The sequence below is a fragment of the Protopterus annectens genome, chromosome 1.part0 (genome assembly GCF_019279795.1).
Source record: "Protopterus annectens isolate FY-2018-M chromosome 1.part0, PAN1.0, whole genome shotgun sequence".
Lineage (NCBI taxonomy): Eukaryota > Metazoa > Chordata > Ceratodontiformes > Protopteridae > Protopterus > Protopterus annectens.
Window position 1 is genome coordinate 1,917,646,250 of NC_056725.1, and position 24,682 is coordinate 1,917,670,931.

At 41.3% G+C, this 24,682-nt stretch overlaps 1 protein-coding gene across 1 annotated transcript in view; it reads left to right on the plus strand.

The window, feature by feature from the left end:
- MYO6 (myosin VI) overlaps positions 1-24,682 on the plus strand; it is a 692,995-nt gene that overhangs the window by 147,415 nt on the left and 520,898 nt on the right. Inside the window, exon 7 of the mRNA XM_044077058.1 lies at positions 17,460-17,604. Within this exon, the coding sequence (XP_043932993.1) occupies positions 17,460-17,604 (145 nt within the window). The remainder of the gene's footprint in view (positions 1-17,459; positions 17,605-24,682) is intronic.

Below are 24,682 nucleotides of genomic sequence, written 5' to 3' on the forward strand. Positions count from 1 at the left end.
CTTTTTGGGTCATCAGAGTTGCTTGTTTTGCACTTTTCCTTTATATTTATCCGTATACCTTCTATTTTGTTCTGCCTGTAGTGATATGCTTATTTTTGGCAGTAGTATATGATAAATCTTGCTCTGTTTTGATAGTGTTTCTTGTTTTCTCCACGGCTGCATTTCTAAGTATTTTGACTATTTCCTTTTTGTATTCTTCCAATAGTGATACATGTGTGTGTGTGTGTGTGTGTGTGTGTGTGTGTGTGTGTGTGTGTGTATATTTTACTTGTTTCCTTCCTTTCCTTTGTTACTGTATATTTTTGCAGTAGCACTTAGCCTTTACTAGTTTAGCTGCACAGTAATGTATTCTCTTTCTGTTATATTACTTGAATTTCTCTTTATAGCCTTGTTTACTGTGTGTTCATCTGTTTTACCAGTCTTCTTACATTTTGGGGCTTATTACATTTGTGTAAATTGTTTCTTTAATCTATCTTAATATGTCTGTCCGTCTCTATTAAATTAAGCAGGTCTTCCCTTAAGTTCTTTTCTTCCAGAGTGAGAGTGTCTTCTTTGCTGTCTGTTTCCAGCAAGTAATCTGCAGAAATTTCCAGAGAATCTTCCTGTGACATATCCTTTTTTGATGCATCTTGCTTTATTTGCTGCTCTTTCATATGGGAACCCTTTGACCCATCAATCTGCAATACTACCTGTGCCAAAGTTGCCACTATCTGTGGGAGGAGCCACCTGTAGGAGTATTACTGGTAGGCTGGACCGAGTATCATCTACTGTTTTAGAACTGCTGTCTTATTTATGTAATATTTTAAGGTAAGAGCTTCTGTGACCAACTTCTTCAGGATTTAAGAGCTGCGATCTTTTTTCTCATTCCAAATACCACTGGCATTTTTTCACAGTTGGTACAGTAGCATCAGCAATTTGGATTAATTATGTATGTATTTTGCAGGATATTGAATGAGTTTGCAGTGCAGTCTTGTTCTCATGACATTCTGTTTGCATTACAGTCTTGACTTTCTGAAGATAGGACTGTCATCCATGCCCCATGAGAATATTCCATGTGGTTTATAGAGTTCAAACCTACGCACTTCTTAGGATTCAGTTTCACATTATTATGCCACAGTCTCTCAGAAGATTAACCATTCTTATGTCATAATTTGACCATATTCATCTTGTATTAGTATGTCATCTATATTATACCATGACCCCCCAAAACGTGCACGCTGATTGGCCAGCGTGCACATTGTAAATCGAGTTATACTAATGGAAAAAGGTCCGGTCGCCCGGACTTTTTTCCATTAGTATAACTCTACTTTTAAAACACTGTCTCGCTATGCTAAATGGGTTTAACATACCGAGACAGCTTTAAAATAAGAAACCGAGATCTCCGTTGCTTATTTTAAAGCTGTCTCGCTATGCTAAACCCATTTAACATAGCGAGACAGGTTTTAAAAAAAAGCAACGGAGAAAGCAAGATCTCCGTTGCTTTTTCTGCCGGTATGTTAAATGGGTTTAACATGGCGAGAAAGTTTTAAAATAAGCAACTGACATCTCCGTTGCTTATTTTAAAACTGTCTCGCTATGTTAAACCCATTTAACATAGCGAAAACAGTAAAAAAAAAAAAAGCAACGGAGATCTTGCTTTCTCCGTTGCTTTTGCCAACTCTGATGTACCGCAGGCGCAGTACATCAGAACTGCCGGATGCCAGACATCTCGCGGAAGGGCAGAAAACAGGCATTATACTATGCCATTATTTAAGAAAAGTAATAGTTTCTTTTCTTAAATAATGTCATGGTATAATAGCAATAACCCACGCCTGGGTGTGGGTAATGCTGTATTTACCCACAGTTGGCTTTGTTCTCCCTCGGGACCAAACCATGCCAACCGTGGGTAAATCCAGCATTACCCACACCCAGGCGTGGGTTATTGCTATTATACCATGACATTATTTAAGAAAAGGCGTGGGTTATTGCTATAATATTCACTACCACATAGAGACAGTCAACAGTTGTTTATAAAATCTTTGCGGTTGACAAGATCTCAACAGCACCTGCAGAAACTGATATCATCCAAGGTGAGGGTTTGCTTGGCATCCTGCACTGAAAAGTACTTTGCTCTCAACATTGTCAGTCCAGTCTTAAGGTAACAGATTTTCCTCTTAACAGTTCTGGAGTTTGCATGTTTATGGATATTATTTGTTTTCACCACTGCTAACATACTATTAACCCCATCTGATGGTTCATTTTGTCTAGTAATGATCTCTTAATTCTTCCATGTGGTTGATTTCCTGCTCAGTTCTTTGCCTCATGGCCACTGGTATGTGTTTCACAGCATGTAGTAAAGGAATATATATTTAGACTGTCCTGACAGACATGTGATGCCTGAAAACAAGTTACTATATTTTTTCATCAGTGCATTTGTCTATTCTGGCATTCTTTCTGGCCATTGCATGACTTTACTGCTATAATTTAGCTTATTTTTCTTTTTAACCATGCACAGCCAATTTATCACGAGTATATAATTCATGCTGTCTGTGCCTCTGCATGTTAATTGTCTTGGCTCCATATGTACTTTTGGCTTTAGTTTTAAGCATTTCATTGTCTGTGCAACATTGCACTTTAATGGGGGCATTATGGATTTGTTTTAGCATTCTCATTTGTTTGTTTGTGGTTCTGCCCAAAATGTTAGCGTAGAGTAATGCTGCCTTTTGAAGGAACACTTTTTGTGACTTTCTTGTATGCATACTGAAGTTTTATTTGCCCCTTAAGGATGAATCTGTAGCCTAAATATGTCAATAAAGTTAAAATAGTTGGAACTACACGGGCATAGCTTGTCTTTCACTCCCAAAGCTTTTAAATAACTATAATTCAAAATATTACACTCTGCTTTGGAATCCAGTTTACATTCAATACCTTTGGCTTTAATCAACATCTTTGCTAACCATGGTCTTGCTGATATTTTTCACAGTATAATTTATTTTTATAATCCTGTGATAGTTCATAAACATTATATGCTTTTTTGATAGCTTCATTTCCAGCTCTTTGTCAAAAAAGTAGCCACTTGCAGTTTTTATTAAATAATTCAAAAGTGCTTATTAAAAAGTTCAAATGTTTGATTATAAGACCTATAATTTTCTGCTAGCTTTCACTGCAGTTTCAGTTTGACAGGAGGGCTCAACTATGTTATTTTTTCAGCTTTTACATTCATTTACTTTTATAATAAAGAACTCCATATATGTGAATGATAGAAGCATTCAACCCAGCCATCTTTAGAGACTTTGTACAGCCATCTTCTTTATGCTTGCTGCTAAACTGAAATGGTTCAACAGACTTGCACCACTCAATAACCTTGTAGCAGTTAATGCCACGTATATGTAAAGTTTATACTCCCATCTCAACTCTTGCTTAGAGGCTTATGTTCCTGTTAACCAGAAATACAATGTCAAGTTTAGAAACAAAGCCCTATGGTGGACCCCAGATATGAAATTTATTTTTCAACAAAAGGGAAAGGTATATAGCCCTAAAGAAAGGGAAAAAATCTCAGGGTGCTACAATCAACATCAAAAGGGGTAATAAGGAACTCAGGAATAAGAGTGAATTCTACAAAGTTAATTACTAATTGAAAATGACTACATCAGTGAAGGATAACCACAAGACATTATTCCATTACATAAAGAACTTAAGTAATAATAGCAGGCATTGCACTAAGTTTATCTTCAATGATACCATCCACTCAAATCCTGAGACTATATCTGACAACCTAACAAATTAATTTAACTCCAATTTCAACTTACTGTTGCTTCCATATTTTCCGGTACAAAGCATCCAGTCCATACCCCCCCATGCAGAAATTGCCTGTGAATACATACTAAAAGTGTTTTCCAGGATCAAAAACACCAGCCGTGTGGATCCATATAATAAAACAGGCTGCTTCCTGGCCACTGTGAAGCAGCCCTTATCAAACCCCCTCCTTAAGCTGTTCAACCACAACTTGGCCATGAATAAGTAGTAGTAGCCTGGGGATCGGTTGTAGTAGTTCTGTTCCACAAGGGAGTCCCACCACATATCCTGGCTATTACTGACCTGTTAGCCTCACCAGCATCATTACAAGGTCATGGAACACATCATCATAGACCATATCTTCAGGGATATAGGGTAAGTAGAGTCCCTAGGTCCAAACCAGTTTGGTTTCATGAAAGGTAGAGCATGCCTGTTAAAGCTAACTAACAGTCATAAAAGCAGTAGATTAGGGTACCTCCACACACACAACTTAGTTTGACTTGGCTAACAACACTATACACACATTCTGGCATCATTGACAGACTGGTAAAACTCAGAATTCATGTCTGCATAACTTGCTGAAGTGATGGTTGGCTTACTCTACTCTCTTAGATTTGGAGACACACTTGTCAACATATTTGTCTATTTTGGCGTACTAAAGGGATCTGTTCTGGGGGCACTTCTGTTTGATATTTACTTCTCTGATGTCAAAACTGACATTAAAGGCATTTGGCTGACCAATTTTGTGGACAGTCATCCCTACTGGAAAAATCTCCTTTCTCCATTCTTGTGTTGACTTAGTTATCAAAATATTTACTGCTGCTTCATAAATATAATATTCTTTATGGTTATTTTTCCTTAAGGGCCTGGCTCCAAAATCCTATTCTCTCCTTATTTAAGGAACTCCTTCACCTGGTTTCAACATAATTTCCTTCCACTTTGATTTGTAATCTTCTGTTTGTGTTATGTATATGAGTGTTAACTGTGTAGCTGTGTAGTATACCCCAAATCTGGTAATATTAAACCACCTTATTTTATTGGGAGAAATGACTTATTCCACTTAGTTAGTTTCTTCTCTCCCCTTCCAAATAAATTCATTCAATTTTTCAATTGTGGTCTACAACTTCTCCTCAGTTGAGTAAATTATACCTGACCAGTATATAATACTAAAGGAACTAGAAAAATATTCACTGTTTGTACTGTACTACCCATATCCATAGTTAAGAGCTTCCAACTTCTCAATTTTTCTGTTATCTTTTGGTTCCTGCATAGTCTTAGCTGCCATAATAAAATTCTTTTTAAACCCATACACCTAAATACTTAATTTTATCATGGCCCCATAAATATGGATACTGCTAAATTAATTTATGTATGAGAATATAGTTTACCACTATAACCTTTGATCTGAAGTAGGATATTCATTTGTCTGCAACCTGTGGGTTATGGATCCGATATCGGATCCGAACCGGCATGGTTTTCCAGCTATGGATCCAAGCTCTCAGCTCCTCCCCTCACCCATAATGCCCTGCTCTACCCTCATGACCTCAGATCTCGTTTGCCGCGCATGGTGACTGGATTGGTTTCTATAGCTCTCAGCTAAGTGCTAGTTTTTCTAACTGTTAATACAGAGTTTTGAAGTTTTTTATTCATTTTTGTGTGAAAGTTTAGGTATTCCTCTTTGATATTTTACTTTGGAGTTAATTTAAGTATTTTTTTTCCCTCCCCTCGCTGTTGGCGTAGTGTGTGTGTGTGTTGGGCCTGTGTGTGTGTATTTTGTTGTAGTTACTTTAGTTAGTAGCTTGTTTATAGATTGGGATGGCTGAACAGCCCAAATCTATATTTTCTAAATGCTCGAGTGTGGCCATAAGCTTTCGCTGATGGCCACACTGGTGTGTTAGGTGCCTGGGGGTTGAACACCTCACATCTGGATGCTCCATTTGTGCAGGGTTCAACCCCAGGGCACTGAAGGAGCGGAGGTCCAAGCTTGTCTTGGCGGGCCTTTTACCGCCGACTCGGCTCCGACCTCCGCTCGGGAGTAACCGTGGTTTCGGTTCTTCCCTCCGTGGCACCCCTCCTCCTCCTGGGACTCAACCTCCCGTTTCTGGGAGGAGAGGGATGCTAGAACCAAGGGCGGCGGGCCGAGACCTCTGTTCCCCGCCCAGCCAAGCGGGCTTCTCCCGGCTCGGGTCTCCTCCTTCGGCCCGTCCCCAGTGTGCTTTTCACGGGTCCTGAGGAGGAGGAGACCCGATCTCCGTCGAGGCTATCGAGGAGGCACTCCAGGCCTACCTCGGTAGCCTGCCGAGATCTACATATAACCTTCGGATGCTGATCTCGACGGATGATGAGAAGGTTCATCCAGGCCCAGATGCAGATGGGAGTGCTCTTGCCCCCTCTGGGGAGCTCAACACCCTTTTTCAAACCTATTGCTCCTTCTCCGACCCGCTATCCGGGTTGAACAGCTGGAGCCGAGCAGCTTCGGGCGGGGTGGGTCGGCGCCGATAGTACTTGGTGCCGGATCTGACCCTGCCCTCGAGTGCATCGGATCCGACCTCGGAGCTTGGATCCGAGCCGGATCCGGGGATCAGTGCTCCTTCGGCGCCGCCGGCTCGATCCACTCTTCGGATCCGAGGGGCCATTGTCGATCCTTTGGTCGGTCGGCTCCCTTGGCGTTTGATGTAGTGGAGGGCCCTGTTGAGGGTCTCCGGACCCCGGCACTTGTTCGGCTCCTCCCTCTGCACTGGGCCAGGCTTCCACCATCCGGCCCCTGGGACAGCCCGCTTGTGCCCCAAGTTGCTCCAATGGAACAAGTTGCTGCTTGCGAGGACTCCTCTGACAGCCCCCAGAGGATGTCCCAAAAGGAGGCACATTGACTCCCGAGTCTCTCACAGAAGACATGGACTTGGAGGAAGGGAAGGCTCCCACGGTCACCCCGAGGATGTCTCATTTGGAGACATCATGGAAATGCTCCATTATAAGGGGTGGTCTGCCCCAAGTCTTCCTCGGACGAGTCCGTGTTCTTGGAGGCATTTGAAGCGGGCCCGTCTACCTCTTGGGTGTCCCTCCTGCCGACCCCTGGTGGACCTCGTTACCACCCGGGCGTGGAAGGAACCGGAGACCGTGGAGCCAATTCCTAAGAGGCCCGATAGGATCCTTAACCCACCGTCCGACCATGCCCATTGGAGTAAGGGGCCTCCAGTAGATGCCATGTTGACGGCGGCGGCCACCAAGAGGGAACTGGCTCAGGAGATTCCCTCAGCCCATACCCCGAGCAGGGAGTCACGGATGATGGACCGCTTGGGGAAGCGGATGTTTAGTTCAGCGACCTTCTCGGTAAGGGCGCTGAACTACTTGGCACATGTCATTAGGATGCAGCGAGATCTCATTAAAGAATATGCTGCATCTCCCCCAGAGTCCATTTCGGAGGAGGACAGGGTTCTGCACTCCACCCGTATGGCCACTCTTAGGTCAGTTACTAATACCTCTATGCGGCTACTCTCCCACGCTTCCCGCTAGAGCTGCGGGGACAGGCCTAGTCAAGACGCTGGGCGTCAGGCCTGGCACCGCGATCCGCGATTTTCTGAGCCCTTCAAAGCTATTTTGCTAACGCCTTTGATGGTTCTGCTCTTTGGCAAAACCGTTTGAGGCGTTGACCCAGAGCGAGAAGGACGGAAGACGCTGTCTGCCGCCGGAATCCGCTTCTCTGCACCCCAGAGGCCCTACTCTAGGAACCAAAAGGTCAGAAGAAGATGTGGTTCGAAGTCGCAGCAGTCCCAGCCTGCTCCGGACAACCAGTCCTTCCGTGGCAGAGGAGGACAGGGAGGACGCCGCCCTAGAGGCAGAGGGGCTCCCAGAAACTTCGGATCCAGGGAACCTTTCTCTGAACGGCCCGCGCAACCCTGAGGTTGCCCGACTGCTCCACTCTGGAGGCAGTCGGGGGACGTTTTTCGGGGCACCTAGCGGCATGGGAGTCCATAACATCAGACCGCTGGTTTCTCCAAATCATATCCAGAGGATATCGCATCCCTTTCCTTCACCTTCCAAAGTTGAAGTCCCTCCCAGACGTCCCACCCGGTCAGCGGGAGGCCACTTTGGCAGAAATTGGCCATCTGCTAAAGAAAAGAGCCATCCAGCCCGTCCCCCCAGACCAGATCGGATCAGGGTTCTACTCCAGGTTCTTTTTAGTGCCAAAGAAGACGGGGGAACTAAGACCGATCCTAGACCTCTCTCTTTTGAATCTGGCAGTCCCCAAAGAAAAATTCCGAATGGTCACTCTGCAATCTATTCTCCCCCTTCTGGGAGAAAATCACTGGATGTGCTCGATAGACCTCAACTACCACATCCTGATGGACAGGCGCTCCAGGAGGTTCCTCCGCTTCCGGCTGGAAGCCAGTCACTACCAGTTCCGGGTCCTTCCCTTTGGTCTCACCACAGCCCCCAGGGTGTTCACCAAAGTATTAGCAGTGGTAGCGGCCCACCTGAGGCTTCAGGGGGTGCAGGTGTTTCCCTACCTGGACGACTGGCTTCTTACCGCCCAACAAGGCATCTACTTTTATTGGCGAGACTCCTTTCTCCATCTTGCTCCTTTTCTGGGCATCACAATAAATGCAAAGAAATCCAACCTGGCCCACACAGCTCTTAGATTTTATAGGGGCCAGGCTAGACACAAGGAGTTTACGAGCCTTCCTCACTGCGGACAGAGTTCAAAATCTGCAGCTCCAGGTGCGGGCCATTCTCCACTCAAGTTCTGTTCAGTGAGGAGTTGGTCCTGAGGGCTCTAGGGTCCATGGCATCTGCTATAGCACTTCTTCCTCTTGCCAGGCTCAATATGCATTCTACAGTGGGCGCTCTTAGTACAGTGGTCATACCTTGCTCTCCCATGCATCATCCCATTGCGATCAGCAAGGCTTGCAAGCGGTCCCTCTTGTGGTGGCTTCACTCCCGGGTCTCCACAGGGGCGCCATTTGTGCTTCTCCCCTCGCCACGGTGACCACGGACGCCCCGCCTCGGGTGGGGGGCACTTTATGGCCGGACCGTCCAAGGCACGTGGGGCGATTCAGAGACCTTACTGCATATCAATGTTCTAGAGATGAGAGCAGTGCTCTTAGCGTTGCTAGCACTTCAGGACTTTCTTCCCTTGGGAACAATTGCGATTCAATCGGACAACATGTCTGTGGTCTGGTACATCAACAAGCAAGGGGAACAAGGTCTTACCCTCTTTGTCGAGAAGCCATGAGAGTTTGGGAATGGGCAATCTCCACCAACCGCTTAATAGCAACGCACATTCCGGGTCGGTCCAACATCCTAGCGGACAAGCTCAGTCGCACCATTCTGACCCACGAGTGGTCTCTCAATTGTCGAGTAGCGGAACGCATATTCGCACGGTGGGGAACCCTTCATGCGATCTTTTGCCTCCCTCAAACACCAAGTGCGACAGTTTTTCGCTCTGATACCTCCTCCCGGAGGTTCCCAAGAGATGCTCTGGTGCATGCTTGGCCACCCGGTCTTCTGTATGCTTATCCACCCTTGCCTCTGATGCTCCAAGTTCTTCAGAAAGCCTCTCGGTGGGTTGCAGAATGATTCTCATTGCTCCTTTTGGCCTCGACAGATCTGGTTCCCCTTCCTAATGTCTCACTCGGTGAATCCTCCTTGGATTCTAGATCCCATCCGGATCTGATATCCCATCCATCCTGCATTCCTCCTCCGAATCTGGACAACCTGAAGCTGACCGCTTGGCTGCTCCAGTTCCACTCTTGATCAGGACTCGGTATTTCGTCACCTGTTAAGGCAATTTTGGTGGCAGCTCATAAACCATCCACTAGAAAGGTTTACCGCAGCAAGTGAACGTTTTTGTGTTTGGAGTGGCAAGGCCTGAATCCCTTCACGGTTCCTCTTCCATTAGTGCTTGACTTTCTAACCACTCTCTTTAACGATGGTGCCAGCAGTTCCACAGTCAAAGTACAACTGGCGGCAATTTCTCATTATCACATTGGCCATGACTCTAATCCTCTTATGTCAGCCAAATTGTGTAAAATTTTTCTTAAAGGTACTTTTCTTCTCAGGCCCCTATAAAACAAGCGGTTCCTCCTTGGGACCTCTCTGGTTCTACAGGCCTTGACCACCCCTTCGAGCCAGCCACGGTGGATCTCAAATTCTTGTCCTACAAGACAGCCTTTTGGTAGCCATTACATCGCCAAGAGAGTTTCTGAGCTTCAAGCATTATCAGCTAAACCTCCTTACTTGGTATTTCATCCGGACCGTGTCTACCTCAGGACCAACCCGTCCTTTCTTCCTAAAGTCGCTTCTGAAGCAAACATCAATCAGTCCATTAACCTCCCTGTTTTCTTCCCTAAATATGAAAACAAAGGTGAATATAAGCTCCATTCATTAGATGTTCACAGGCAACTTAGATTTTATCTGAACAGGACGGCTGGTCATAGGCAATCCGACCAGTTGTTTATTTCCTTTGCAAAATTCAATTTGGGCAAGCCAATTTCTAAAGTTTCTCTGTCCCGCTGGATTTCACAGTGCATCTTATTGGCTTATCAAGCTTCAGGAAGGCCCCGGAGGGTGTTCATGCCCATTCAACCCGGTCAGTATCTACCTCGGCAGCCTTCAAGGCTAGGATTCCTCTAAATGATATTTGTGCAGCAGCCACGTGGGCTTCATGTCATACTTTTATTTCCCACTATAAGTTGGATCTTGCATCTAGGGGTAGAGCATCCTTTGGCTCATGTGCTCCGGAATATCCTTCCATGATGGCCCAAGATTCAGGTAGCTGGGGACTCTGTCCCACAGGTTGCAGACAAATGAATATCCTACTTCAGATTTAGAAGTTATGTACTCACCATAACGTTCCATCTGAGTAGGTGTATTCATTTGTCTGCAGCCATCCCGCCCTCCTATCCCCCTGGCCTTTCAGTTTCCTGCATATTCTATGTTACCCTTTTCAGGGTGTTGTTGCTTTGGCAAACTCGATCTGAGGTCATGAGGGTAGAGCAGGGCATTATGGGTGAGGGGAGGAGCTGAGAGCTTGGATCCATAGCTGGAAAACCATGCCGGTTCGGATCCGATATCGGATCCATAACCCACAGGCTGCAGACAAATGAATACACCTACTCAGATGGAACGTTATGGTGAGTACATAACTTCTAATTATATATTTTCATTTTATATCATGAAGCATCTTGAAACTGTTTCAAAATGTTTCACAGCACTGAAATGTCTTTTTTCTGGATTTATCAAGTAGTGAATAATAACATTTACAAGTAAGCCTATTTTTCTTGATTACCATACCAGTCATATATTTGAATTTGTGCCCTTATTTTCTTTGCCAATGATTGTAAATACAAAGCAAGAAAGAAAGAGAGCAGCCCTGCTTGGTTCATCTGTTCAAACACAGCTTGTCTGTATGTTGTACTGGAATGTTCATGGTTCTTGTTTCCATGTTTCCATTGTATACTTGCATCTTTTAAATTAGTCATTTATAAAGATGTTTTGGAACTCTAAGACCACAATGCTTTCTTACTAAAAAAAATCGACTGTCTTAAAATCTTGTCTTCCTTCTCTTTGTCATGTAAGTTACTGAGAGTCAACCTCTGCCGTGAATGTAGAGCTTCAGTAGACCGTGTTTTGTCAGACATATTACACATTTGTAAATCCAGTTGTATTAAAAATACCCTCTGAAGGAATCTCAAGCTCTTTTTCAGAATAAATAGAACATGTTGGAGTGATAGGCTTGTGTCACAGAGAATACCACTTCTGTGGAACCACCTTCCACTCCACATAAAGCAAAGTACTTCTCCTACTCTAGTCAAATATAATTTGAAAAAAAAAAAGGATGGATAACCACAAATTCACCTTCAGGTTATCACCTTCATGGATAGAGGGAACATGGACATGTCCCTACATGTCCTTGTTTGGCATATCGCTGTGTTATTTTTTACATCAAATATAAGGGCTAATAACTACCATAGGAATGTAAGGTTAGGCTTCTTAATGGAAAACTCAACATTTTCCTACAGTTTAACTCAACTTTTAGGTCACTTTCTCTCTACAGTATGGTTCCAGTATTGTGTAGGTACCAGAAACCTGCTTGTACTGTATAAAACTTTCACTTCCCTGCCTTAGAATCAAAGGGAGGGAATGACCACCCACTTTTTTTAAGCTTAACTTCTCACATAATTTACAGAGGATTTTTCTATGCCCACATGATGTACCACAAACACAGAGAAATGTGTAGTCAGGTACTGTTGACAATCTTTTTATGGATAATTTGTTCTGCAAATGACAGAAGCTCAGCAGCTGCTGTAAAAAGACAAAGAGGTGTGAAAGTGTTTCCACTGTCTTTATTACAGAGAAGAAGAGAACTTACACTTATTCACAGCTGCTTCCACTGTAGCCATGCCTTTCATAGCAAAAAACAGCAATTGCATTGGTCAGTGGCTCAAAGGCAGCTGCCACCTCTTTTGAGAAATTAACATAAGCAGCATAACAGTATTGGCATTTTTTATGGTTTATACTGCTTTAGATTTTAAGATGACTTAAATATAGTGTCAAAGATGTTTGTGACATTTAGAGAAAAGTCAGAAAATACATTTTCTTGTAATTCTTCTAAAGTAGCACTTACCAAAGTGTGGAGGAAGGCGAACTGTCAGTTCATCTTGGAATACAAAAAGATACTTTGAAGAAAGACCTGCGATTTAGCAACTGTTTTGGCTGCATCTGTATGACTCCTTAGTACACTGTAAAACAAGCCCTGAGACTCATACAATTGAGGGCCACTCAAGAGATAAAACAAGCAGTCACGTTACAGAAGGTGTATAAGATGACAGGGACTGGCACGAATCCCATTATATGTTAGTGGCATGGGAATACACCACTACTTCCTTATGTCTAGCATAACTGATATAAAGCAGACTTGAAATGGATTATGGGAAAGAGGCTTGAAGAAAAATAAGATCACATTGATATGTCAAGCCCCATTGGCAGCCATAATGCAGAAAATACATTAAAATTCTATAAGAAGCAGTCACAGTGATTTTGAGGTGGTAAATAGCTCAGAAAACAAAGCTAGAGTGAAAAAATAAGTTTTTTTTTGTTTTAAGATGGAGTTTTCCTATAAGATACTCAGAGATTAGTAGCCTACTAAGTATCTATGAGCTTATGAACCTAAAGCTGACCCATGGATTGAAACAGTGATGCAGTGTGCCACTTTGTTGACCAGATTTCAGTTTGGTAGTGCCATTAGAGCCAAGTTTCACTTCACTTTATGACACTGAAACTTTGATGTAGTTAAGTGATGTTAGAGTTTCACAGTATATAACCAGCTGTTTTTGGTTTGTCTACATGTGATTCAGTTACTTTTGTAATTTGCAGACTTAAGAAATTGACGATGGTTATATAGTATCTTTGGTGTAGATTAAAGAAATTAATCCAAGCTCCACGTTATATTGTTTGTTAAGAGGTGATAGCTTAACCATTTGTACTTTTTACTCAGATATTAGTGCCATATAGTTCCTCAGGAATACTTTTTAGGTGACTGACATTTTCCAATCCTGAGCCAAAATATATGGTCCCACTATTGAAACCTAAATGCCAAAAACCCAGTGTGCTACAACACCAAAAATTAATGCCTGAAGCACCTAAGGATGCAAAACTAAACTGTAAACATTTTGTGCAGGTGGAGGGGGGGCCAAGCTGCCTGTGCTCCCCGCACCCTAACTGATATATATCAACTCTGTGGCCGCACAAACACAAAGAAGGGAGAAATCTCTTAAATGAAAGGAATCGGTGCTGGTGAACACTTAGAAATCTTAGCAGCAGTGATTAGTGATTTCCTTTGGAATTTAAGCATTTTGTCTCTCATTGTCTTATGTCTTGGGCATCTGATGCTCAAGGAAAAGTAACTGAGCAACATGTAAAGAAGCCAGAATAGGTGGTTACATACTGTATAACATCAGCCTAACCAAAGTGCATTTCCACTAAAGCTATTTTATTTCATCAAGTGGCTTATTTCTTTTTCATAAGCAGGAATTTTTATAATAGTGTTGTGTAATGCCATTCTGCCTGTTATTAACAGTGTCCCTGTTATTGCATCTTGTGGTGTCAGCTTTCTTTTTCTAGACTATTGCTTGGTTGTTTAATCAAGTAAGGCATAGGCCAGATCGTTAGTGCTGCCTTTCCAAAACTGTTAACAATGGGGCAGGCTTTCTTAGATAAGGCCAAAGTGCTCATTATATAAATGAGATAGTTCATTGATTTAGTACTTGAACTTTGGGTAGTAACGGCTGCCTTCTAGTAGAGTGGGTATGTGATATTTCTACTTTCCCAAATTGTTTTAGTTTGGACTCTTCTGCTTCATGTGTAGTTCCACATCTATCTGATTGCTTACACTGAGGTAACTCGAATGGCATCCTTGTGGAATTCTAGTGGATGGTCCATCTTCTAAGTGTTGGCCCATCATTAGTCAAGCATCTTAAACAAGTGGACCCCTTGTAACTATGTTTTATGTCTTGTGCAATACCAGACAATGGTTTTTGGTTGTTAATTGCAGAATAACAGGAGGTGACCACCACACTTCACCTGGGTGCATCTCTTGTAAGGTGACAAGCATGTCTTGAAGGTTTTGTGGCACATGGCTTCTGTTTTCATAGACATCTGTACCACCTGAGCAGGCTGTTAGAGTTTCATTTTGTGCATTTGTTGTGAAACAGCTACTTCCTTTACTTGTGGGCTTGGTTGCTTAAATACTGGTAGTCATTAGGATGCCTTCTGTATCTTGAGAGCATTCACAAGCATCCTCATTTTGCACTTAGGCTTTTTCTTCTTGTCCTTATGTTTGGCACAGCTATCTTTAACAACTACTGACTTGACCTCTCAAGTTGAGTGAACCAACACTGAAGCAATGCAAGATTATAACAACCATGCTTATCCAGTTTATGCTATCCATGGCATACCACACCTCAGAGGGTGGTGCCCAGGGCTAATTTTTCCAGTTACTTCGTTCTAGGGTGTGGTATGACTTATAGTTTTAGCTGCTAAGGCAGGTTATTTTTGGAGAGAAGTATTTATTATTGGTCATACTCTGATGATATTCAGCTTTATTTCTCCTTCTCTTGGGATCAAGTACCAGACTTTATCACTGTTGAACACTGTCTGGGTTCTGTTGGAAAAGATCCTACAGCCTTCTGGTCTTCCATCGCTGAAGGTGAATGTAGTATCTGTTTTGCCACTGACACTGAAAGATGGTGATTTGTCATGACTACATCAGGTGCAGACATCTGCTGACACAGAGTATTGATTAGTATTTTTCGGCCTAGTCATGCAACTTTGATTTTTGCAGGATTTGTATTGGCTTTCAGCTACTACCAGATGTGACCTTAAATTCTTGACTGTCATCTACCATACCCTTTGTAGTCCGAGTCCTGCTTACCTAATGGAGGTGCTGAGACTGTATGTCCCAGCTTAGACGTCTTAGGTTCTCAGGATGCCACCTATTCCACAGGCCAGGTGGGAAACAATGAGCACAGTATCATTTGCTTATCCTGTCCATATCCTGTAAAATTAGCTATCATTCATGATTCAGACAAGTGACTTTCAAAAGTTCTTTTAGGAGGTCACTTAAGTGTGTCCTTTTTAGGTGTACTTAAATTTTGGCAGAGGTATTTCTAGCACATTCAGATGAGTTAACTTTGGATACAGTTGCAGATTGTTTTATGCATTGTTTTAACTTCTGATCTCTGTCTGACGTATTGAATCTGTCTTGTGCCATCTTTGTGCCCTTTTGTGTGATTTTAGATGCTTAGATTTAATCATCTGAATACTTATAGTAAGTAAAATAAAATAAGTAAGATTAATGCTGTTGGCAACTTAACACTTTTACATAGTACTGGCCTTTCCACTATTACCCACAATGCCCCACAAACAGGTTCTTCTTCAGAGCTGTTTTGCTCTTTGTTGAGCTACAGCAGCTGTGAAACTGCCCCAGGATAGTTTAAGTAAAATGTCATTGTTCTTTGAGAAAAAGATTGCTTTATATCTAAAATTCAATTATTTGCACTTACTTTGGCTTTTTGTTTAAGGTCAAATCATTCCATATTTATCTTTCTATTCCCCAACTCTTTTTGTACATTCCAGCTGACCATCAGTTGTTTATTGTCATTCCATTCAATCCTAATTTAGCATCCCCGGTACTACCCCCACAGGGTTGGGACCATATTCCCTGGTGTCAGATTGGGAAGGGAAAGTAAAAACAAGGAGAGATGTAGCCAGGAGCATCATATATGCAGTTCTGTAAACCAGAACCTTTTTTGTTATGTCAGAAGTGGGTGAAGCTGCTGACATTATAGTCATTACCACACATATCATCAATTAGCTTAGCCCCATCCCCCTTTGCCACCTTCATTTAACAGCAGTCTTCCATATGATTACAGTACTGTCCTAATCAATGGAGGAGTGTCAGATTTTTTTTTAATGGGGAGTTTTATAGTTCTTGACTGTTCCTGCCTATGTCTTGAAGATATTTTTCTTGATTCACCCTTCCAGTAATACTGATTCTAAACACTGAATGAGCTCATTCTCAGTTTGTGGTCATAGAAGGCAGTCCATTTCATTTCCACACCTTGAGTGGCAAGCTTTGTAAAGAGCAGGCAGTCCTGGGTGTATGATTATACAAAGAGGACCCAATGTGCTATAGTCATCTGCACTAACAAGATGGCGTTGGCTTGGTATATAAGCAAACAGTGTGGAACTCACTCCTGCCCCCTCTGTCGAGAAGTACTGAAGTTGTGGGATTGGACTTTAAGTCTGACAGTTTCATATCTGATGGAGCCAGTTCTCTAGCAGGCAGGTTTATTTGCTGCTTTGCAAGTGATCACTCAGTCCATCGGTAGTAAGGATGATATTCCTGTGTATTGGGAAGCCTTCATGTAACCTGTCTGCATGCATATATGAAGCTGATAACTTTATTTGTTAATTATAACTAGAAAGCATACATACATACGTACATGCATGTATGCATATATGTTTGCTTTTTGCCACTCAGGCATGCTTTAGTCTTTAAATATTTGAAAATTACCTGCTGTCAGTAGGATATACCAGTGTAATAACTAATAAAAAGGTATGTAGCATGGTATACTATGAAGAAACGTTAACTATATGTTTCTTTATTGATGCAGGTATACACAACTTTCAACATTTAAGCTCCAGAACTTTTTCCTCTCTTTGTTAGAATGTTCAGAATAAACCTTTATACCTGTCTCATTCCCATATTCTTAACCTGAGGCATTATTTTTGTTTGCCTTTTATCATTTTAACCCCCATTGCATAGTGGGGTTAAATGCACTCAATCTTACCACATCTTATTTCCGTAGAACTTTGTAAAGCGCGTATCATGGTAGTCATTAAGTACAGCTTTCCTTGTGTAGTTACAGCAACAGTTCACTGTATGGTTACATGGGATTTGTTCACTTTATATGCTTTAATTGCTTGAGAAGAACACATAGTGCATAATCTACAAGTGCTTATGCCTTACTACTTAAACTTTCAGCATAAATGTATATTTTGCAAAAGTACGTCTTCTGCCTTATCTAGAAATCTAATTAATTTCCAGCATGGCAGCACGTACTAGATAGCTGAATACCAAATGTGGTGTTCTGTTTCACTTCTCACTCTCCTTTGCCTCCTAGGTGGCTGCATCTTGAAAAATAAATCGAGTGAAGCGCTGCGTAACTGTGCTGAGCTACTCGGCCTCGATGAAGAGGACCTGCGAGTCAGTCTAACCACAAGAGTCATGCTGACAACAGCAGGGGGCGCTAAAGGAACAGTAATCAAGTAAGCATCAGCCTTTCACTGTTACAGTGAATGAAAGCAAAATTTGCAGAATGTTCTTTTCATTGACGCGTGTCTGTCTCAGCTAATGAGTCTGCAAGATGTAATGTTTTCCCTAGTGGGATATCATTAAAAGTGAACTCCTCTTTTTTTCTAATACTGCTTTAGTTGCTTTGTATTAATGGTGTACAATAAATATGTTCCAGTATGATTACTTTTTAAACATATTACCTAAGTATTCAAGAATATTTGAAGGTCTGTTTTTTGTTAAGATATAAAACTGCATAAATCAATATGTGGATTTTAGATCTTGTATGTACTGATTTTGTTATTTGTAAAACCATGTGCATTCTCCATGAAGAGTCTGAAATAGTCACCAGACATGACTGGATTAGTGATCACTACATTTTTATTCACCTTATTTTGAGTTATTAATGTGTAAGAGTTTAAAAAGCTTGACTATAATGCACCACTCTCAGATCATTCCTGTCTGATGCCCTCAGCCTAGACTTGCCCTCTTCCCAGCCAGGGCTGTATCTGACTTAACAGCACTAATCATAAGTGTTACACAGGTTATGCTGTTGAAACCCAACTGCCTCACAGTGAGACAGCATTTAGCATTAAACATTGGACCAAAGCTGAGGTGCCTTTTTTTTGGATTCTGCATGTCCTTCGTTTGTTCTTCTGGGATTTTGCCTTGGTCTCCAGTTTCTTCACACATTCTAAATATACGCTTGACAGAACTTCTTAATTTCTAATAGATATTTGTCTGTGATGTGTGAGTACATGTGTGTATGTCATACCTCTCAACTTCTTAGCAAAAGAAATCTGGGCAAAACCTAAAATAATGGAGAACAAAAGCCTAAAAGTAGGGACAGATTTTAAATATTGATCTTAGAAACTTACAAAGTTGCTATCATAACAGGATTTATGTTAACATGCATTTTCTGAAGGATATGAAGTCTGAAACTTACACACATCTTTTGGTGGCTTGGTATCATGCCCAGGATTGTTTTCTCAGGCTTACATCAGCTACTTGCTGGGATGAAGTCTGGTTCCCCGATGACCCTGAAAAAGATGCAATAACTATCAGAAAAAAAAAATAATGTTAAATATGTTTGCTTTATTGAGTTCATTTTTTATGTTTACTTTATTGTTTTTCTTTTTTAAAGTATGTTGTTTACAGTTTGTTCTGTTTGTCATGGGGTTCGGTATGTCATATGTGCATTTTTCCTTTGCCAATTTGATAATTATCTGACAGTTTAGCACAGAGGATTAATCCTATGAGTTGCTAATGGGGATCATCCTGTAGTCCAAAGTTTGATTCCCTCAGCCTCCATTTGCATACCATTGGATTCTAAGCAAGCCACTTAACTAGACAGTGCTTCCGTATCACTCCTCAAAAGATGCTTATGCCTGTTGAGTTTACCTAGGCAGCCAGAAGTCCTGACCTTTGAACCCTAGCACAACTAACTAGCCAACAGTCTCTGGTGGTAACTTATTAAGGAACTTTTCTCATTTTAGCCACCATCAAACACCACTGATGGCATTGGTTCTAACACATTTTTACTCACCATCCTTAATCATCATTCAGTATTTGTAGAAGGCCATTTCTCGTCCCACATATTCTGCCTTTCCGTTAGGCTGCAGGTTTATACAACTCACAGAATCTTCTGATTGTACTTATCTAGGCAAACATACTATCTTTTCAGCTCACATCTGAAGTCCTGCTGTCAGTCTCATGTTTAATTATAGTCTTCAGCAATGTGTACATCATTCATTCTAGCATTGTATCAGGGCATACATTAATTCAGTCTCTCACAATGACCAACATCCATTCAGAGTTGGTCAGAAGCCTTGCACACTGGTTAGTGTATTTCCTAACACAACCATTCTAAGACCTTCTTCCTTGGTCTTTCACAGCAGCATGCCTCTTCATCCATTCCAAAATGAAGAATCAACTCTCAGCTGCCAATTCCTGGAACATCCCCACCAGTCTGGAGAAGTCCTTTTAGGCTTTAATGCCATCTTTCCTGTCATCTACCAGGGCTCTTAGATGGGCATCATCTCCAAAAATTAGGGATGTGGTCAAAATAAGGCACCAGCAAATAAGTGGGAAAATAAAAAAAAAAAATCAGAATTGTAAAAGTCTTTATGCAAATGTAGGTGCATTCACTGCTGGATTTTCTCAGTGCTTTTACAGTAACCTAATTAGGCAGGAATTTTACTACATGTTTTGCAGTTCACAAGTTAAATATCCAACTGTTTAAAACAAAGACTGTGACTCTCACCTGGCCTTTTATATCATAGAATTGACTTATATGACTTAGAATCAGTCATACAGCCTTGCAGCCTGTAATTACTCACAACATTTTCAATGATGTTGGACTCATAACTGCTTGTAATGGCTCGTATTGGCACATAGCTTGTAATGTTTTGTTGGTCATAATGATTTAAACCTGTAAGCTACGTAAAGCTCTTGAGTTCTCTAACAATTATGTACAGTACCACAAAATGGAGCTATAGATAAGTCAGGAAGAAGTCTATTACCTTAACTAGAGACTAGTGTAAAACAATGAAATTATTTTCATAAACGTGGCTAATCTAACAACGTGATATGGCAGATCCATTGTTAGAGGCTTCTCCTTACTACCTGGCATTCTGTGTCCTGTTGCAAAACTAGAAATTAATAGTAACACTGATTGAGATAGCTTCAGCACAAGCATTTATTGTTATTAATGGAAATTTACACTACCCTTTGTAGCATGTGCACTTTTCTTAAAAAAAAAAAAAAAAGATTTGTCTACATGGGTTGTATCCCTTTTAATATAGTAATGGATGATACATTCATGCTTCATGATGTGCATTAAAATTATGCATTTTAAATGAAGACCTTTGTAGTGATGTATGAGTGCACCTACCTTTAATGTGTTAATATGCAGTACATTTCTGTGGGAAGTACAGCTGGTGTTATGTTTGTTACCTAATTATTTTTAATTGTGCTTTGAAATGTATTTGCATTTTTCTCTTGCAGTACAATGGTGCTAGTCTCCCCCAGGTATCTGAAGGTTATCTGTGTTGACTGAGTAGGTTATATTATGCATGCTTCCTGACGTCCTGGGAGCATAGTCATCTGCATATAATTATGATGTGTTACCTACTTTTGGAGATTAATGGCTGGCATTAATTACCTTCAGCTTCGGATTGCAGAGAGGGTGAGACTTTAGTCTGTGTACTGAGAGTGTCTATGACTAAACCCAATTAGTAGGGCATGTTTAGGATTCACCCTTATCTGAGGAATTTTAATTGTCTATTCCTGTAATTTGTTATATAACATAATAAGCTTCTTGTTGAGGTTAGCAGCCCCATTTAGCAGTGATCTGCATTTAATGAGTACAGGGTCTACTCTGGGCAGATCCTGCTGCTTTCTTAAATACATTAGCACTGCAGATGAGCCTTTGCTGTTGGTTATTTTTCTGCACATACGATTAAAAGGAGGAACACTTTGTTCTGCCCATACTGTGTGTGTTTCCTTCATAAAGAATAGATTACTTTTTCATTTGGATTACATCAGTTGATAATAAAAATAAATAAATCGACTGGCAGGGTGAGTTTGACCTTAATAGCTGTTTCATGGTCACTAATTGAGGTTTTCCATCTTGTGCATTTTAACAGAACCTGTACACAGTACTACTTCAGTCTTAAGTTGGTAACAGCAGGAGAGTTACTTCTGATTGCACAGCTTAAGAACAAAGATTTCTTTTGCAGAGTTCCAGCCAGCTCTGGTGTCTTGCTGCTGCATGCATACATGCATATATACAACGTTAATGGCTGCAAACCGACAGCCTCAGTGAATTGCATAACGAGCCTTGGGGTACTTTTGTTCATCAGACTTATTTTGCTTACACTTAGTTTGGAAATGGCCACAGGACTGAAAATGGCTATATCTAATGTTACAGATAGAAGATGAGCAGTGTTTCAGGGTGGGGGTGGGGAGAACTGCATCTTTGAGAGAATTAAATGATTTTTAGTAAAAGGAGAACATGAAGTGTGTGCAGAAAAGACACCTAGCCTAAGTAACTTTAAAGATGAAGGAGGTACAACCAATGAAAATAGGTAGGAATAGGCCTTGTTTGTAATTTTAATGTTTTACTAGGCTATCGGCCCTAGGGCCTATACAAGCCTAGCCATAACAATTCCCTGGCCATTTCTTCCCGTAGTGTTTACTTCTCTGGTTGTTAACTTAGTCATTATGAACTCTCTTCAACAATGAATGACCTGGACGACAAGGGCAAGAGTAAATACAATATCCACAGGCAGTTTAGAATTGCTGATGAACTAGCGTGTGTTTGGTGGTCTGAGAGAAAATGGAGTACTTGAGGAAAACTCAGACAGCCATATGGTAAACATGCAAAGTGTATACAGATAGTAAGTAGAGATCAGGAATGAACTGAATTGTGAGGTTGTAATTTTACTCACTGTGCTGTTGTGCTGCCAATAAAAATGGTATAAAAAGTGGGGAAGTAGATGAGGAAAGGTCCTCTAAGGTGGCAGAATAAAGGGAGTTCAGTTCATTCTATGCCAGGAAGATGGGTACACAGTAGTGAATGATTGGCAGAATAAGTTCTTTACATACAGTTCAGCAGGTTAGCATGGAAAGTTAGGGCTATGAAATGTGTATGACCTTTATCCTGTAGTCCCTGGTTTGATTCTCAGTGGCTTCATTTACATTCTGTGGTACTGAAAATGTTATCTGACTGTGCTGCCAAGTCGCCTCTGAGAAAAAAGTCACTTGTGTTTTAATGTTTTATGTAGTCATTAAAGAAATAAAATTACAGTGAAAATTATTGTAAGAGGAGTCAGTTAAACATTATTACAGGAAAGGACCTTGTTGGGAGTGCATCAGATCAGGCAGAAGTACCGAATGAGAGCTCCATCTCTGTGACTGGACACCAGCATGGGTAGATAGAGCAGGCATAGATGATGGCAGATTGAGAAGGTGTGTAGAGAAGAAATAGAAAAGAACCAGCAGTGGACTGTAGACAGATTAAGCACCGTGTACACATGAGTTGCATAGCAGTTAACACAGGTGTTTTGTGAACCAGTGACAGAATTATGCAATCTTCCCTAGGGAACTAGAACAGTACCATAGAATTGTGTAATCTGTTGTATGAAACTAGAACAGTACCACAGAATTGTGCAATCTACCCTAGAAAACTAGAACAATATAACTGAATTGTGCAGTTTGTCCCAGGAAACTAGAACAGTGCAACAGAATTCTGCAGTCTGTCCTAGAAAACTACAACAGTACTACAGAATTGTGCAATCTGCCCTAGAAAACTAGAAGAGTATCACAAAATTGTGTAATCTGCTGTAGAAAACAAGAAGAGTACCACAGAATTATGCAGTCTACCCTAGGAAACTAGAACAGTACCACAGAATTGTGCAGTATGCCCTAGGAAACTAGAACATACCATAGAATTCTGCAATCTGTTGTATGAAACTAGAACAGTATCACAGAACTGTGCAATTTGCCCTAGGAAACTACAACAGTACCACAGAATTGTGCAATTTGTCCTAGGAAACTACAACAGTACCACAGAATTGTGCAATCTGCCCTAGAAAACTAGAACAGTACCACAGAATTGTGCAGTTTGCCCTACGAAACTAGAACAGTACTACAGAATTCTGCAATCTGTCCTAGAAAACTACAACTGTACATCAGAACTGTGCAATCTGCCCAAGGAGACTAGAACAGTACCACAGAATTGTGCAATCTGCCCTAGAAAACTAGAAGAGTACAAAGAAATTGTGCAATTTGCCCTAGAAAACTAGAACAGTCCCACAGAATTGTACAATCTATCCTAGGACACTAGAACAGTACCACAGAATTAGGTGATACAAGTCTACTGTCTTGTATGAAGGTGGATCAAGAAAGAAATGGACAATTATAAGCCTGATACTGTTTCATCCCAGGGATGCTGTGGAAAAGATTTTCTTTGGGAAGAATGGCAGAGTTTCAGTGTGTAAAATGTGATGATTCCTTGTAGTCATAGGGTTGAAAGATGAGTTATTCAGAGTAGCTTCAGGAACTCTCATCATATTCCTTGTTTTTAACCTAAAAGGTGACCTTAGGCTGGTTTTCCAGGGCAATGTTTTCCCAGTTTTACTTGAAAGTCTATATCTGTAACACTCTATGGGGGTAGCAAGTACCTAGGACCTGTAACATACTCCATGGTTGGCCAGTAGATGGCATATACCATAGCTGTTTGTGGTTCAATTTGAATCCCTGTGGGGCTTCTGGCAAAGAAATGATTAATTCCCACAAATAATACTAGCTTGTGGGAAAACATCTGAATGTAATACTGACTAGAGTGTGCTCTGTCCTGCTGCTTATGGGCCTGTTAGAGGAAGCACCTCTGCTCTTTGAAGGAAACCTGCCAATTATTTATTTTTTATTACCAGCTGTGTACTGGGGAAAATTAGTCTCACTTGTGCCTTCTGGCAGAAAACTTGAATTGTATTGGGCTATGCTGTAGGAACTTTGTTATTTTCTGTTTTGAATAAATTGTGTTGTGAACAACTGAAATGAGCCTGCAGCCTCCACAGGAGCTAAACGAACAAAGAAAAACTGCTTTCCTGGAATTGTTTGATTTAGACAACTTAACATTCTTATACTTGTCAGCATGTGGATGAAAAACTCTGTTTTAGTTATTTTCCTTTCAGAAAAAAATGTAATATTTAATTGAAAACTACAAGATGTGTTTGTTTTATTCTCCAAATGTGGACAAGTTGACCTGAAGTTGTTACAAAGATTACTACTGAAAATATATATCAGTAATGCAGAAAAAAAACACATATCCCTTCTTTTCTAAGTTTTCTGCCTGTAAGGTTGTACCACATTGGAGAAAAAGGAATCAATGTGCTTGTCTATGTCCTTCCACTCACTGGTTACATGATTCCTTATGTCCGGGATTCCCTGCCTCGGGTAGCCTGATGTCTGGCCAGTATACAAAAGCCTACTGTTGCTTTAAGGTACATCATACATCACACGTGCGTTCCTTGTGTAGCGTAGGGTATA